Genomic DNA, 13,458 nt, shown 5'->3' with positions numbered 1-13,458 from the left:
TTTATCTTATATTGGCCTAGGTCTAATTATACGTCGATACTTTCCCATCCCCCTCGTAAGAGTGAAGTCCTGCTCTTGCACACTTCCACTTTAGAGATTTTGAACTAAGTTGATGGATACACGGGCTTGACACAACTGGCTTGGGTCTTCTGAAACACCTCTTTTGTTTTACTGTAGTCACCCCGTGTGGGACGGGTATGCCCAGACGTGGGTCCCATGCCTGCTGGGCCGAGAGACCCAAGCAACTCTTCACTGATGAAGCCCAACAAAGCCGAAACATGTTTGGGGATGCTTGTGGTCTCATGCAGAAGGGATGTGACCAAGCAGTTTGTGCTGACTGCCCCTTTTGGGGTGGAACCACGCCTGATTAGCATATGGTCTTTCCTCCTTTGTAATGGCTTTTCAGGCAAAGAACGATGGTCTAGGGGGCTGCCCAGAGCAATGCCAGAGGGTAAGATTAATTCTACATCTTCCAACCATCATTTGTTTTGCTTCTGAAACACCCCACCAGAGAGTTTGTGAAAAAATCGCTCTACCCTTGGATTCGGCATAAAAGCTGACATTCTGCGCTGGGAACTGTCGGCTGTTTTCATTTGATCCTGAAGCATGCAAAGAGGCGACTGACTCAAGGATGCCCATGAAAGCACTGAAAGGCATCTTTTGGGACTCAAACTCAAGCACACTTCTGTCTCCCTCCTGACCAGATAAAGCTGTGTCAGGTACTCCTTTACCTTGATTGAGGATAGACATCGGGACACAGAACTGAATTCTTGAGTCATCCCTGGGTGGCTGTTGCCCCTGCTCAACCCTTTAATTGATGATTCATCTGTGTAGCCACTCTATGCTACTGTCCTCCCAGCGGGAGGCCTCCAGTGGGGTGACCTGAACTGTGACCCCTTTCTAGGGTCACCATTGCTTCAGTCACTGGGCCACTGTTCTGCTGTCTGTAATTCTAACCTCTGCTGGGCAAAGAGGTCTGTTTTTCTGGGGTTGGGGTTTTCTTCTGCAGACTTTCCATCCGGTTGTCAACTGCGACTAACTCTGCTGCTACTCAAAGGACTCCACTCAGCAGGTTGTTCTCTGGAACAATTGTCACTCCATTTCTTCATCTGGCTCTCCTGTTCATTGACTTATCTCTCTGTATTGTTTCCATTCTTCATGACTGTGGGGATTGGTGCCATTCTTCCTGAATGGCTAGCACATTCTGAACAGAACCGCAACCTTTCCTGATGGTGAAGTCCTCACTCACCCCTTTAACCACCTGGTATGGGGTTTGGAGAGCGCAACTCTTAAACTACACTGCGTCTGGTGTTCCTTTGATCTTTCTTGGTGTAGATTGCTTTCAGAGCCCCATGTGCAAACCCTTTACTTAGCTCAATAGGATAATATTGGTCCATTATGTCCTGTGGGCCAACACTTTTTGGAGATTTGGATGAAATTGTGTTTCTAAGGCCTGCGTGCCTTCTGAAAAAGGCAGCTGGACTAATGTGACTTGTGGGACTATCCTATGGGCCTGCGAGATCACTTTCGGTGTTTTCATCCATAGTTCGAAAAGTTATTTTACTGTGTACTGTAAGGAAGGCATGACCACAGTACAAGGGTGTTTATTGAACTTCAACAAGGGTTTGAAAAACGTCATTCTAATCCTAAATCTAAAGATGGACGCAAGCTACGACCATCAAATAATAACAATGCAGTCTTAGTGATGTCTTGTCAAAATAAAAGGGCCTTTACTAATAAACCTATTGCCAATCCTTACCTCTAAATACAAATATTGAGGGAAACAATGTTATGTAAAAGAAAAAAAGTGTTAGAGAAGTCATATGTTGGGATATTCAAGCCATATGCTTTCCCTTCCCCACGTTTTTAGCATGGAACAAGGCGGCACACTTCCATCCCCCTAGTGATTAGAAACATAGCGTAAGTAATTGCCATTTATGATGATTCTGGTTATGAGGGAATCATAACAAGTCATTACCATTTTCACAAAGTTTGGGCCAAACCCGAACTTTTGGAGGGTCAACATAATAAAATGCCAATCCACCCTGTCAAAAGCTTTTTGGGCATCCAATGCCAGCAGGGTCAACTGAGTCCTGCTTCTTCTCTTAAGTTCTGCAAAATTAATGGATGTCCTGATGTTGTCATGTGTGTTCCGCCCTGCGGTAAACACTGTTTAGTCAGGGTGTATCAAATGGGGGCAACAACCCCATCAACCGTGTGGTTAGAATCTGAGTAGATTTTTGCATCAGTGTTAAGGAGGGAAATTGGTCGATAGGCATCACAAAGCGTGGCATCCTTGCCTGGTTTGAGCAATGAGAGGTATGATTCTCCCATTGAGCGCGTCACCACCTTCGATGCGAGGAACAAATTAAACGGGGAAATCAAGGTGGCCAATTATTGCGCTTTGAAAGTCTTATAGAAAGCAGGTGTAAAACTGTCAGGACCAGGGGCCTTTTGATTGAAAAGCAAGCCTGTTCCAACCCCTCCTGTATTATGGGGAGCTCTAACAAATTCTGCAACTCCGCAGGGAGTCTAGGAAGGGAAGAGTCGGCTAGGAAGGAGCTTTCGGTCTCCTGGTTTTCCAACTCGAGCAAGGTTTATGCCGAGATTCTCCAAATCAGAGTTCCTGAGAACACCCTTTCAGTACCAAATCCCTATGACACTATTTCTAATTTTCTGCTTCTTCAATGTATATGCTAGAAACCTATTGGCACCTTTTATTTGTTTGATTTCGAAAATTGACTGTCTCAGAGACCATCAGAGCTTTATTGGATCTGGGCAAGCTCTATTCTCCCAACGCCCTCAGGGTTTTATCTCAGGCTTGTACCCTCTCCCAGTCCCTCACTTGTGACTTCAATAAGGCCCTGGTGCGATTTCTAGCAATGAAGTGCGCAGCAGAGCGGCTAATAAATTCTCCCCTCACCACCACTTTCATGGCATCCTCTATAGTATCAGGCTCCAGCTCGTCTTTATTGTTTACTGTGGAATAATTGGCTATAACCGTGGCTATATTACCACGCACCAGAAAATCTTGAAGGAGATGATCGCAAAGTCTCCATTTGCATCTGGATGGGGGCTGGTACCAGAGAATCTTCCGTTCTATCGATACCAGAGAATGATCAGAGAACACCCTAGGACCTATGACAGCTTTTGAGGTGAAAGGGATCATTGAAGACGACACCAATAGGAGGTTGATGCCGGAAAAACCCTTTGTGAATGCTTGAATAGAAAGTGAATTCCGCCTTTCCCCTCCCTGGAGAAGCCTCCAGATATCTACCACATCAAGTTCCCATAGGAGACTCATCAATGTCAATGACCGTTTATAATCAGCAGCCGAGGGGTTGAAGTGTCTTGTCCACAGCGTGACCATGTTAAAGTCCACATCCAAAAGAAACCCACCTATGACAAATTCAATCATAATGGGGAGTAGATATTCCAAATAATCGTGTTGATTTTCATTGGGGAGATAGAGTGAAGCCAAAGTCACTGGATGCTCCCAGCATGGCCCCTCTCACAAGGAGGTATTTACCCTCTGGGTCCCTGAGAACGTCGCTCAGAAGCCTCCTTGGCGAGCAACATGGCCGCCCCTCTCTTTTCTTTTCTCCAGTCTAGGCAAAATATTGTCTAGGAAAGGACTTGCACTTCATCCTAAACTCATCAACATGGAGCAGGTGTGGGTTTCTGGATCATTGTGATAGCTATCCCAGCTGTCTGGCACCTTCTCAAAATCGACCGCCTCTTAACAGGGGAATTCTGCCCTTGTGCGTCAAGAGTCACGATCCCAAGAAATCGCTCTCCTGCCATCTAAATGAAAATGAAATGTTCCTGTTACCCCAGAACTCAACAACTGAAACACTAAGCAAAGAAACACAACTTGAACCTCCGAGCCACCATGTCCAAGCATTTGTTTGGCGACAAATCCTTCAGCGTCTGCACTCCATTCTGCTCAGGAGACCAGTGGGCGTTTGAATCCCAGAGACGCACACAACCCACTGGTCTTTTTGTTGTTTCTTGATATCGTGACCTTTGCCCATGGTGCCGCCGAAGCTGGGCGACTGGAGGAAGAGGCCTCTCCTCTGTGCTCCTCTGTGGGTGAGATTGGGCAGGTTCATAATACGCTTTGCATCCTGCATCGAATAGATTGTTCTCCTCTCCCCTCTGAGGTAAAGATCACAGCACAAAGGAATCCCCACCAATACTTTGTTCTTGTCCTGCACCCATTGTGTGACATCCCACAGAGAAGGTCTCTTAGCTGAAGTGGACGGGGCTAGGTCTTGAAGAAACAAAATCCTGGAGCCCCCAGCATTCAAAAGCTGGAAAGGCGCACACAGCACTCATGATATTCTCCTTGACATTATAAAAGTGCCCTCTGGTTAGGACGTCTGGTGTCTAGTTGTTGTGTAGTTGAATAGAGGACTAAACCCTCTTAGTATGGTCCAATTTCAGTTCCTTATCCGACGCGCATTGCAGTAGAGATCTAAACATAGCATGCACGTCGGAACCCAGTTCGGCGTCCGGAACCTGCAATGGAATACCCCTGATCCGCATGTTATTTCTTCTTGACCGATTCTCCAGATCCTCCTATCGCAACTGCATACACTCGCAAGTGGATTCAAGTTCTTCCTCCCTGCCTGTCAGTTGCGATAGTTCGTAAGAATATTCACAGGTCCCAATCTCCAGGTCATCAATGCGGAACTGAGCCGATTCTACTCGCTTGCCTATTTCCGACACCACCTTGGTGAGTTCTCCTACGGCGCACTGTATTTTTCTTGATGCCTGTGGACATTTGTCGCAATTCTCCCCTAATAGTGAGGAACACCGGGCCCCCCATTGCGTCTGTTGCACAATCAACATGCACCAGTGCCTCTGCCAGCCAATCCTGTTTATTGGACTTCTCCTGAATGTGTGTAAGCGTCAAACCATCACCCCCTTTACCACTTTTAGGTGTTTTCGCTGCCATGTTGGGTCATAAAACCGAGCAATGATCCCTACCCCTGCCACAGGTCAGGGGTTCGTTCGCTCACTATTCACAGCATAACTGTGCAAAATGAACAACTTCTACCTTGCTAGACATTTTCCGGTTTGGAGATTATTCTTGAAAACCTGCATGTCAAACTAGCACTTAATATGACAAAGTACTTGCTGAAGCAACCGTCTCAACTATGTAAAAAATACACAAGTTGCTACATCTGTGGAATATGGTTTACTGTGTAGCCAAATGCATGCTTTTCTAACAGTTTAATCGCCACATTTCTCGACACATGCACATTTTATTTTTCAATTGCTTTTCCTGCCACAGAGCAGTGTGGCATATGGCAACCCCAACTCAAAACTTATAATAAACATATTTCCCCTCTCTATTTTGACTTTTAATGCAGCTGGAGAAAGTCTATGACCCCAAGAATGAGGAGGATGACATGATGGAGATGCAGGAGGAAAGGATGCGGATGCGGGAGCACGTCATGAAAAATGTAAGCTCCTCCAGGGAGCACACACTTAGACAGCCATTTGACTTCTAGCCTCTGAACCACTTCTGTATTGCTACAAGTTGTATGAAACGGCACAAGTGTGTGATTGAGAGTGTGCTCTGCATAATGCTGAGGGGAACCTACCTTTTTGACAAGCTGGGCCTGCTTTAAAAAGTCCTTTACAGTGTTGCTTCTAACTTTTGCATGACTGTTTCTAATGGTTAAGTTTGGTGTTCTGTTGTAGTTTTTTGTCATATTACTTACCTGAAGTGTTTAATTACTTTGAGTGTATTTTAAAGGCCTAATAATTAATAGTATATGTTTGTTCTTTTCTGTCTAACTGAAAATCATTGGAGTGCTCCGTATTTGTCTCATTGTAGCTCTAGACCCCTCTCCCGAGTCTAAGCCTGACTGCTCTGCTACTGTACCTTGACTAGGTTTAGCTAGACATCAGTGTCTTTCCTATTTGCCATAATATGTTGGTTGGCCTCTTGGAATCCGCCCTCAAGGACGATTCAGAAAATGCTTCTTCTCCAGCATGAGGTCTGGCATGGATTCACATGCTCATGAATATTCCCCGTCATCGGGCCAGGAATCCTCTGTTAAAGAAAATACAGTTTCACTTTCACTTACAAACTGTATTTCTCATTTAAAACAATCTCTGTCCTCTGGGTCACACTGCCCCATCCAATGACAATCCTCCCCCTAAGACCCTTCAGATTTTGTTTTTTTACAAACTTTATTTATTTTTCAAGAGCACAGGTTACAGACATGCATATGGGAGCAGTGTACAATAATTGTGTCCTCATTCTTCCTGTCAGTTCCCATCTTTGTTAACTGTTATAACTCCCTCCCTGTCCCCCCTCACCAGTATAACTTGTCAGCATTTGGATGAAACGAAGCATCTTTGTTCAACCCATGTGGGTGTACTGCAGACCAGACTCTCCTCCCGAGGCTTAAATTGTTACAGAATAGAGATCTTGCAGAGTAGCCTGGGTTTAAAGTACATATGTTCCCTGTCGTCCATAAACTCATGGAAAGGCATCCAGGTGTTTGGGTATCTCGAGTAGGAGCCATATGCCAATGCAGTCACTTTTTCCATTGCCATCACTCCCCACAGTCTCACCCACCACATGGCCATCACCGGCCCCTGTTTATTTTTCCACGCCTGTGCCTTAATTCTGGCCGCACTCAGCCTGTGGGTGATGAGGCTGGCCTTATTCCCTGTATTTGCATATCTTCCCTCCACTGCTTTGCCCAGTAGAACTACCACTGGGTCAAGAGGCAGCTGTACCCCCACCACCTCTTTGATATGGCTCAGAATTTCTTTGCAGTATGTCTCTGCCACTGGGCAAACCCACCACATACGGATACCCCTTTCTCTGGTGTCCCCTCTTTTACAGTGAGTTCCAGCCCTATTGGATCCCGATTTGCCCCCTCCCGAACCTTTGTGTTCGTGATCCAATGTCTAATTTGGATGTAACGGTCCCTCTCGGGGATGTGAAATTTATCTTTGCAACCTTCAAATGTTAAGGGTGTCCCCTCTGGGTAGAGTTCCCCCAGTGTCAAGGGTTGCCCCCCCCCCTCCTCCCCAGTGTGTCCAGAAATCAGGGTGCATTCCTGGTGTGAAGTCTGGATTGTGGGCCATTGGTGCTAGAGGGCCTCCCCCTATTTTTATCACTTTTCCCCATAGCGCTTTATCCCAATACCATGGGGTGGCCTTAGTTGTTTCCAGTAGTGAACCTCCTTAACTTCTGTGCCTCGCTGTGAGGAATCCCAAACTCTCAAGGGGTGTCTTGGTTGCCTTCCTTTTCAGGGTTGCCCAACGGTTTTGGTTTTCTCTGGGCGCCCATTGCAACATAGGTGCTACCTGAGCTGCCCATAGATACCTGCAGAGTTCTGGTACCCCCTCCGCCCTAGTGCTTGTGGCCGAAATAGGACTTTCCTGGAAACCCTGGGTTTTTTCTTTTTCCAGATAAAGGACATAACTTCCTTTTGTATGTTTTTAATCGATGGGCCTGGAATGCGTATTGGGAGAGCTCCTGTCACACATAGAAATTTAGGGAGGAGGGTCCTTTTGACTGCTGTTATTCATGCAAGCCAAGATAGCTCCTGCATGTCCCATCTTTTGAGATCTCCCATCAGCGTTTTCAGCAGGTCTGGAATGTTTGCCCCATATAATCTCTCATACGTGGGTGTTAGGTGTATTCCTAGGTATTTTATAGATTTTCGTTCCCATTTCAGTGGGTGGCGACTTTCCCATTCTAGCACGTGCTCTGGGTCCTCCGTAATGTTAAGCGCCTTGGATTTGGGGTAGTTAATGTGGAACCCGAAGACCTTTGCAAACTTGTCCAGCAGCTCTATAGCTTCTGGGAGTGAGTTTGTTGTTTCCTTCAGGAACATGAGAACATCGTCCGTGTAGAGGGCTATTTTCTGGGACCCGCTGGTGCCCACTTCCATCCCTCGGGTTACCTGTTCATCGCAAGCCCTCTGTGCCAGGGGCTCCATGGCCATAGGGAAAATCAGTGGTGACAGTGGATGCCCCTGCCTCGTGCCCTTATGGAAACTTTGTGAGTTGTTCATTAATCATTAGCCATGTGGTTGGGTTCCCATAATTAGCTAAGACCATATGGGTAAAAGTTGCCCCACATCTGAATTTTTCAAGGGTCAGCTGTAGGAAGCCCCAATTTAGGCTATCAAAGGCTCTAGAGGTGTCCAACGCCAGTACTGAGAACCGCTGTCCTGTTTTACGCCCCCATTCGTTGGTGCCTTTAGTTCTACGGGTATTATCGTAGGTGTGCCGCCCTTTCACAAAGCCTGACTGGTCCGGGTGAATTATTTTCGGGAGGATGTTTGCTAGCCTCTGACCCAGGATCGTGGAGTAGATTTTGGCATCCCCATTCAATAACGAAATAGGGTGGTAACTTGCGCATTATAATCGGTCTCTATCTAGTTTTAACAGAAGCACAGTGGTGGCTGGGCCCATATCCTCAGAGGTTCGCCCTGTGCCTCGTATGTGATTAAATAGTTTTGTTAAGGGGCCTACCAGGATAGTCTTGAATGTTTTATAATACGCATTACATAGTCCGTCTGGGTCTGGGGATTTATGTCCATTCAGCACACTTATGACCTCCCCCACCTCTTCCTCAGATATGGGCGCTCCTAGCATTTGTCTGTCTGATTCAGTGATCTGTGGTAAGGCCACTTGACCCATAAACGCTACCTGTGCTTCTCTCTCTAGGTCCTCCCCCCTTCAGGTTACTTGTGTAGTATGAATCCATGTTTTCAGCTACCGCTTTTTCCCCCCTCGCTAAGTCGCTTCCCTGATGTTTAAGTTGGGTGATGTGATTCCGGATTTTCTGCTTTCTTAATTTGGCCACAAGGAATCTGTTGGCTTTTTCCCCATTTATATAGTGGGATTGTTTAGTGTGGAGGAGGAGTTGTGCTGCTTCATCTGCCAGATGTGTCTCTAGGGCCGCCCTAGCTTTTTTAAGTTCTCGCCACGCCTTCTATGAACCCTTGTCTTTATACTCTGTCTCGGCCGTTGCTAGTCTGGCCTCCACTTCCCGTCTCACCTTCTCTTTTCTTTTAAAGTAGTTTGCCGTATGCGCGATAAACTCGCCCCGTACCACTGCTTTGCTAGCATCCCACATAATACCCCAGTCAACCCTCTGTGTGACATTTTCGTGAAAGCAATTCCTCAAGGCCAGTTCTATGTATGCTCCTTTAGGATTATTTCATTTAGACACCATGGCTTATGAGTCTGCTGCCGCGGGGTGATCGGCTCCATCTTTAGGGAGACCGATTTCCAACCCTGTAATTTGTGGGACCATGGTGTCTGAGATTAGTACCATGCCAATCCGTGAAAAGCCCTTGTGTACGGCTGAGTAATGGGTGTATACTCTTTCGTGTGGGTGAAAAAAATCGCCAAGTTTCCATTGGGTGCAGCTCCCTGAGGAATCGGACCAGGGCTTGCCTGTATGTATTATCGTTAGGAGTGGCTGGGAGGGTTTTATCCATTGCGGCGTCCATTACACCGTTGAAGTCGCCCCCTATCAAGATCTGCCCCACTCCCCATTCTGCAATTTTGTGCAGCAGCCCCAGCAAGAAACGATCTTGTCTTTCGTTGGGGGCGTAACTTGCTACCAGGGTGACCTGTTGGCCCATCAGTACCCCTGCGAACAGCAGATAACGGCCCTCTGGATCCCTTTTTACAAACTGCTTCTCGAAGCTAATTCCTTTGGCCAGCAAAATGCCCAATCCCCTTTTTTTGGTTCTGCTTGAAGCAAAGTATTGTATGGGGAAGGCTCTATGCCTTAGTCTGTGTTTATCCTCCGGGAGCAAGTGTGTTTCCTGTACCCACACCACCGAGGCCTGCATATCCGAGAGCCTTCTCATGATTGATTTCCTTTTTATTGGGGAGTTGAGCCCTTGGACATTTAGTGTCATGAATGTTAAATCAGCCGTTGTTGGTTTGTAGTTGCGTGCCTACGCTTGTGCTGTACAGCTTATCCGCCCCCTTGATCGTTCTGCATGTGTTTTGTAACTTCAACTCAAATGCCATGTTCCTCTGTGCCCCCACCCTAACTCCCCAACTTAAAATAACCCCTTGAACTTCAATAAAAACTCTCACCATGGCTGTGCCACAGTGAATCACTGGGTTTGTTTTCCCCCAGATAATTTGGGATCTAGTCCACCCCTGCCCCAGTCCCCCTCCACCCACTTTGTGACATTGAAGCTGTTACATATCTACCCTCTGCCCCGGCAGCTTGCACAAAAAGACTGAGTAACCCCCTCAGATCCTAGCCCTCCAGATTCCCAAGCAGATCCCATCTTTGCTTTCAAGTCTATTCATGTTGGATCAGTAGCTTTGGGTTCTTTGTTGCGACCCCTCGGGCGGGGGCGCACTGGTTTCCATTGCTCCCTTTCCGGCCTGCCTTCTCTCTCCCTCCTTCGAGGTGGGGTTCTTTCTTTATCGTTGGCTTTGCTCCTATCGTCCTCCCTCATGAGATCGTCAATATCCTCTTCCTTTGTAATTGTTTACCGCTGTCCCTTCCACTCGAAGCGGAGCCCGGTCGGAAATGCCCAACGGTAGCGCACACTCCTGGATCTCAGCCAGTCTGTAACGACCCTCAGACGTTTCCTCTTCGCAAGGGTAGCTTGGGCTAGATCTTGGTGTAATTGGATGGGTGTGGATCGGAAACGTATGGGTTCCTTTTTCTGAGCAGCCCGCATAATGTCCTCCTTCAGTTGGAATAAGTGTATCCGGGTCAGCACATCCGGGGTCCAATTTTTGTTGAGTTGATATGTGGAGTAGACCCAATGCATCCGGTCTAATAAGAAGTATCTTTTGTCCGTCGTGCCCAGGATCTGCCGGAACAGGTCTGTTATGTATTGTTGCAGGTCGGTGTCTGCCACGGACTTCAGAATCCCCCGGATCCGTATGTTTCGCCTAGATCTGTTCTCTGCATCCTCCTGTTTGCTCTGGACACGGTCCATTTGTTGATCGAGTTATTGTACCCTTCTGGCTAGCTCATCTTGCTCTTGCTCTTGCCCTTGTTCTGCTATTGTGGTCTCCACCTCGTCAACCCTTTTCTCTACCGACATGACCCCTTTGTTAAGGTCCGCAATGGACTTGGCTAGGTCAGAGGTGCTGTCCTTGATGTCCTTTTTCGGCTCCTGCAACATTGCTAACAGGTCTGACTTTCGGATTGGTGGGTCGTTGGACTCTCTCGAACCCTCTGGTCGAGGGGAGTGTATTTGGGCCATCGCCTGTAGTTGGCTGCGTTTGTGGGTCCCTTCAGATTGCATCAGAGCTTTAATATCACCAGACGCTGAGCCTTTCCATTTTGTTGCCTGTTTGGCCATTTTGCCTGTGCAGGGGAAATGGAGTGCTCCCGCTTGCTGCTCCAGTATTGGGCACAGCTGTTGTTATCGCTTTGTTGCCAGCGCTGAGCAGGTTGCGCTCTTGCTGCTGTAAATCCTCTGCCGGTGTGCACAGATGAGGGCGCTCCCCCTTGATCTAACTTGGCATGTCCCTCTTATGCTGCGTGCACTCCCAAGGACCAGCGAATGTGATCCGGAGGTTGCCAGTCTCCAGTTGAGCCCTGCTTGTCATTCAACGCTGTTCCGCTATTAGTGCTGTCCCGCAGGCTAGCGTATATCTGCTGACAGTGGCAGCGATTGTCTTGCCGCCTCCACAGCGCTTCGGGGGTTGCCCTTATTTGTTTCGCCCTCTTAGAGTGTTCCATCGCTCAGGGGCGTTCCCTGTTATTTCTTCACTCCCCTGGGCGCTTCGGATCATGTGGCTAATGTTAAGCTCTTCTGCTGCTTGTCTCGATATGGTCATGATTCCCACCGCTTTAATGGGCTTTCTGGGTGCGCTGCTAAATTGCTGGGCAACAGAAGGCTGTAGGGGCTTCCTGTCTGTTCTGCCGTGACAAAAATGGCATTTGCCTATTCGCCGCTCAGGGGTCTTGGGTTGCCCCTGCTGATTCTTGCCCCTCAAGGGGAGTACCCCTGCCCAGGGGCATTCCTTAGTGCTTCTTCACCACCTTAAACACTTATGATTATATAATGGTCCATTAGCCTGTCGTGTGTTTTGTCTAAAATGCCTCGCGCTCCCCAGTCACTTTCGCTGGAATTCATGCGTGGTTTTATTTGCTTGGTGGCGCCTTTGAATCTCGGAGCCCCAGCCCCATATACCTTTCCACAGCTCCCTTGCAGCATTCCTGCTGGGGGCACGGGTGGCTTCTGCAGCCTGCTTTGGGTTGTGTGACTGTTCGTGTGTGGTTTAATATGCTAGATGACACTCGGGAAGCCTGGAGCCCTCGCCTGCATAGATCTTCCCCGCGGCTCCCTCACGGCAATCCTGCTGGGGGTGCGGGCGGCTTCTGCAGTCCGCTTTGGGTTGCGTAACTTTATAGCAGCTTATACTTTTGTCCCGACCACCCCAGCACCTCCTTACCAGGCTCATCTTGGACTCCCACATGTTTTCGGACCGCGCTATGGTCCCCGGTTTCACATCTTGAGGCTTCCCGCACGCTGGGGTGGGGGGGGCCTTCTCACCACCGCACTTAGGCTCCGTTCACCGAGCCGGGGCACTCTGCATCTGACAGCCGGGAGCTTGCAACTGGGCACTTTCTGCGGCCTCCGGATCTCGTCTGGCTGCCTGCCACTCAGCTCACTTCTTCCCCGGGGGTAGTCTGTCATCTCCCCGGGCGCCAACGTGAGTCTCGTCCGCCTTCTTGGCATGGTCCGTTGAGCCCCTGCTCTTCCTCTCGCTACTCCTCCGTGAGGCCTCCGTAGTCCTTCGGATAGGCACAGCTGGCTCCCCAGGCATTCGGGAACCCACAGAGCTTTTTTCCCCGGGCAGTCGAGCTTTTTAAGGGGGTTTTGGGGCCAAAGGACGGTGAAGGGGTCCCAGAGCTCACCGAAGAGGCATCGGCTGGTGTCCTTGGCTGGCCACACCCCCTCCCCCTTCAGATTTTTACCACACGTTTGTGTCAGGAGTCGTCGAATTTTGCTATGTGATGACAAAACGTTCTATTTCTGTTCTAAAAAAAAGAGCCTGTGTGCTCTTTTCTCGAACTGCTGACAGTAGGGATCCGTTGTGAGTGAATTTCAGCACCCCTCAAGGGCAAAGATCGTTGAATTCTTTGAAATTTCCAGAAAGCCATCGGGCCTACTTCGCGTCCTCTGACCATGACTGAGGAGAAGGAAGGAAGATCCCTCCTCAAGCCCTGCACCAAGTGTTTGTGGAGGACAAATACCTCCAATGCCTCTGCTGCCTTCATCACAAGGAAAGAGAGTGCAACATCTGCCTCGGCTTCTCCAAGAAGACGATGAAGGATCGGCACAGTAGACTGGCAGCGTGGCTGAACGCAAGGCTTCTGCCCTGGGCTCCGAGCAGGGTCATGCCTCACCCAGGACTGGTCGGTCCGAGAAGCAGGCTTCTAAGTCCTTTGAAGGCGCCTCATCTATGGCCAAG

The 13,458-nt window shown here is 48.5% G+C and overlaps 1 protein-coding gene across 1 annotated transcript in view; it reads left to right on the top strand.

Annotated features, from left to right (window-relative positions):
• Positions 1-13,458, top strand: part of NUCB1 (nucleobindin 1) — a 684,805-nt gene that overhangs the window by 482,172 nt on the left and 189,175 nt on the right. Inside the window, exon 9 of the mRNA XM_069606079.1 lies at positions 5,379-5,471. Within this exon, the coding sequence (XP_069462180.1) occupies positions 5,379-5,471 (93 nt within the window). The remainder of the gene's footprint in view (positions 1-5,378; positions 5,472-13,458) is intronic.

The sequence above is a fragment of the Ambystoma mexicanum genome, chromosome 1p (assembly GCF_040938575.1).
Source record: "Ambystoma mexicanum isolate Mex_15411 chromosome 1p, UKY_AmexF1_1, whole genome shotgun sequence".
NCBI classification, from domain to species: Eukaryota; Metazoa; Chordata; class Amphibia; order Caudata; family Ambystomatidae; genus Ambystoma; species Ambystoma mexicanum.
The sequence above is the reverse complement of the archived record's forward strand: the minus strand, read 5'-3'. Positions and strand labels throughout refer to the sequence as shown.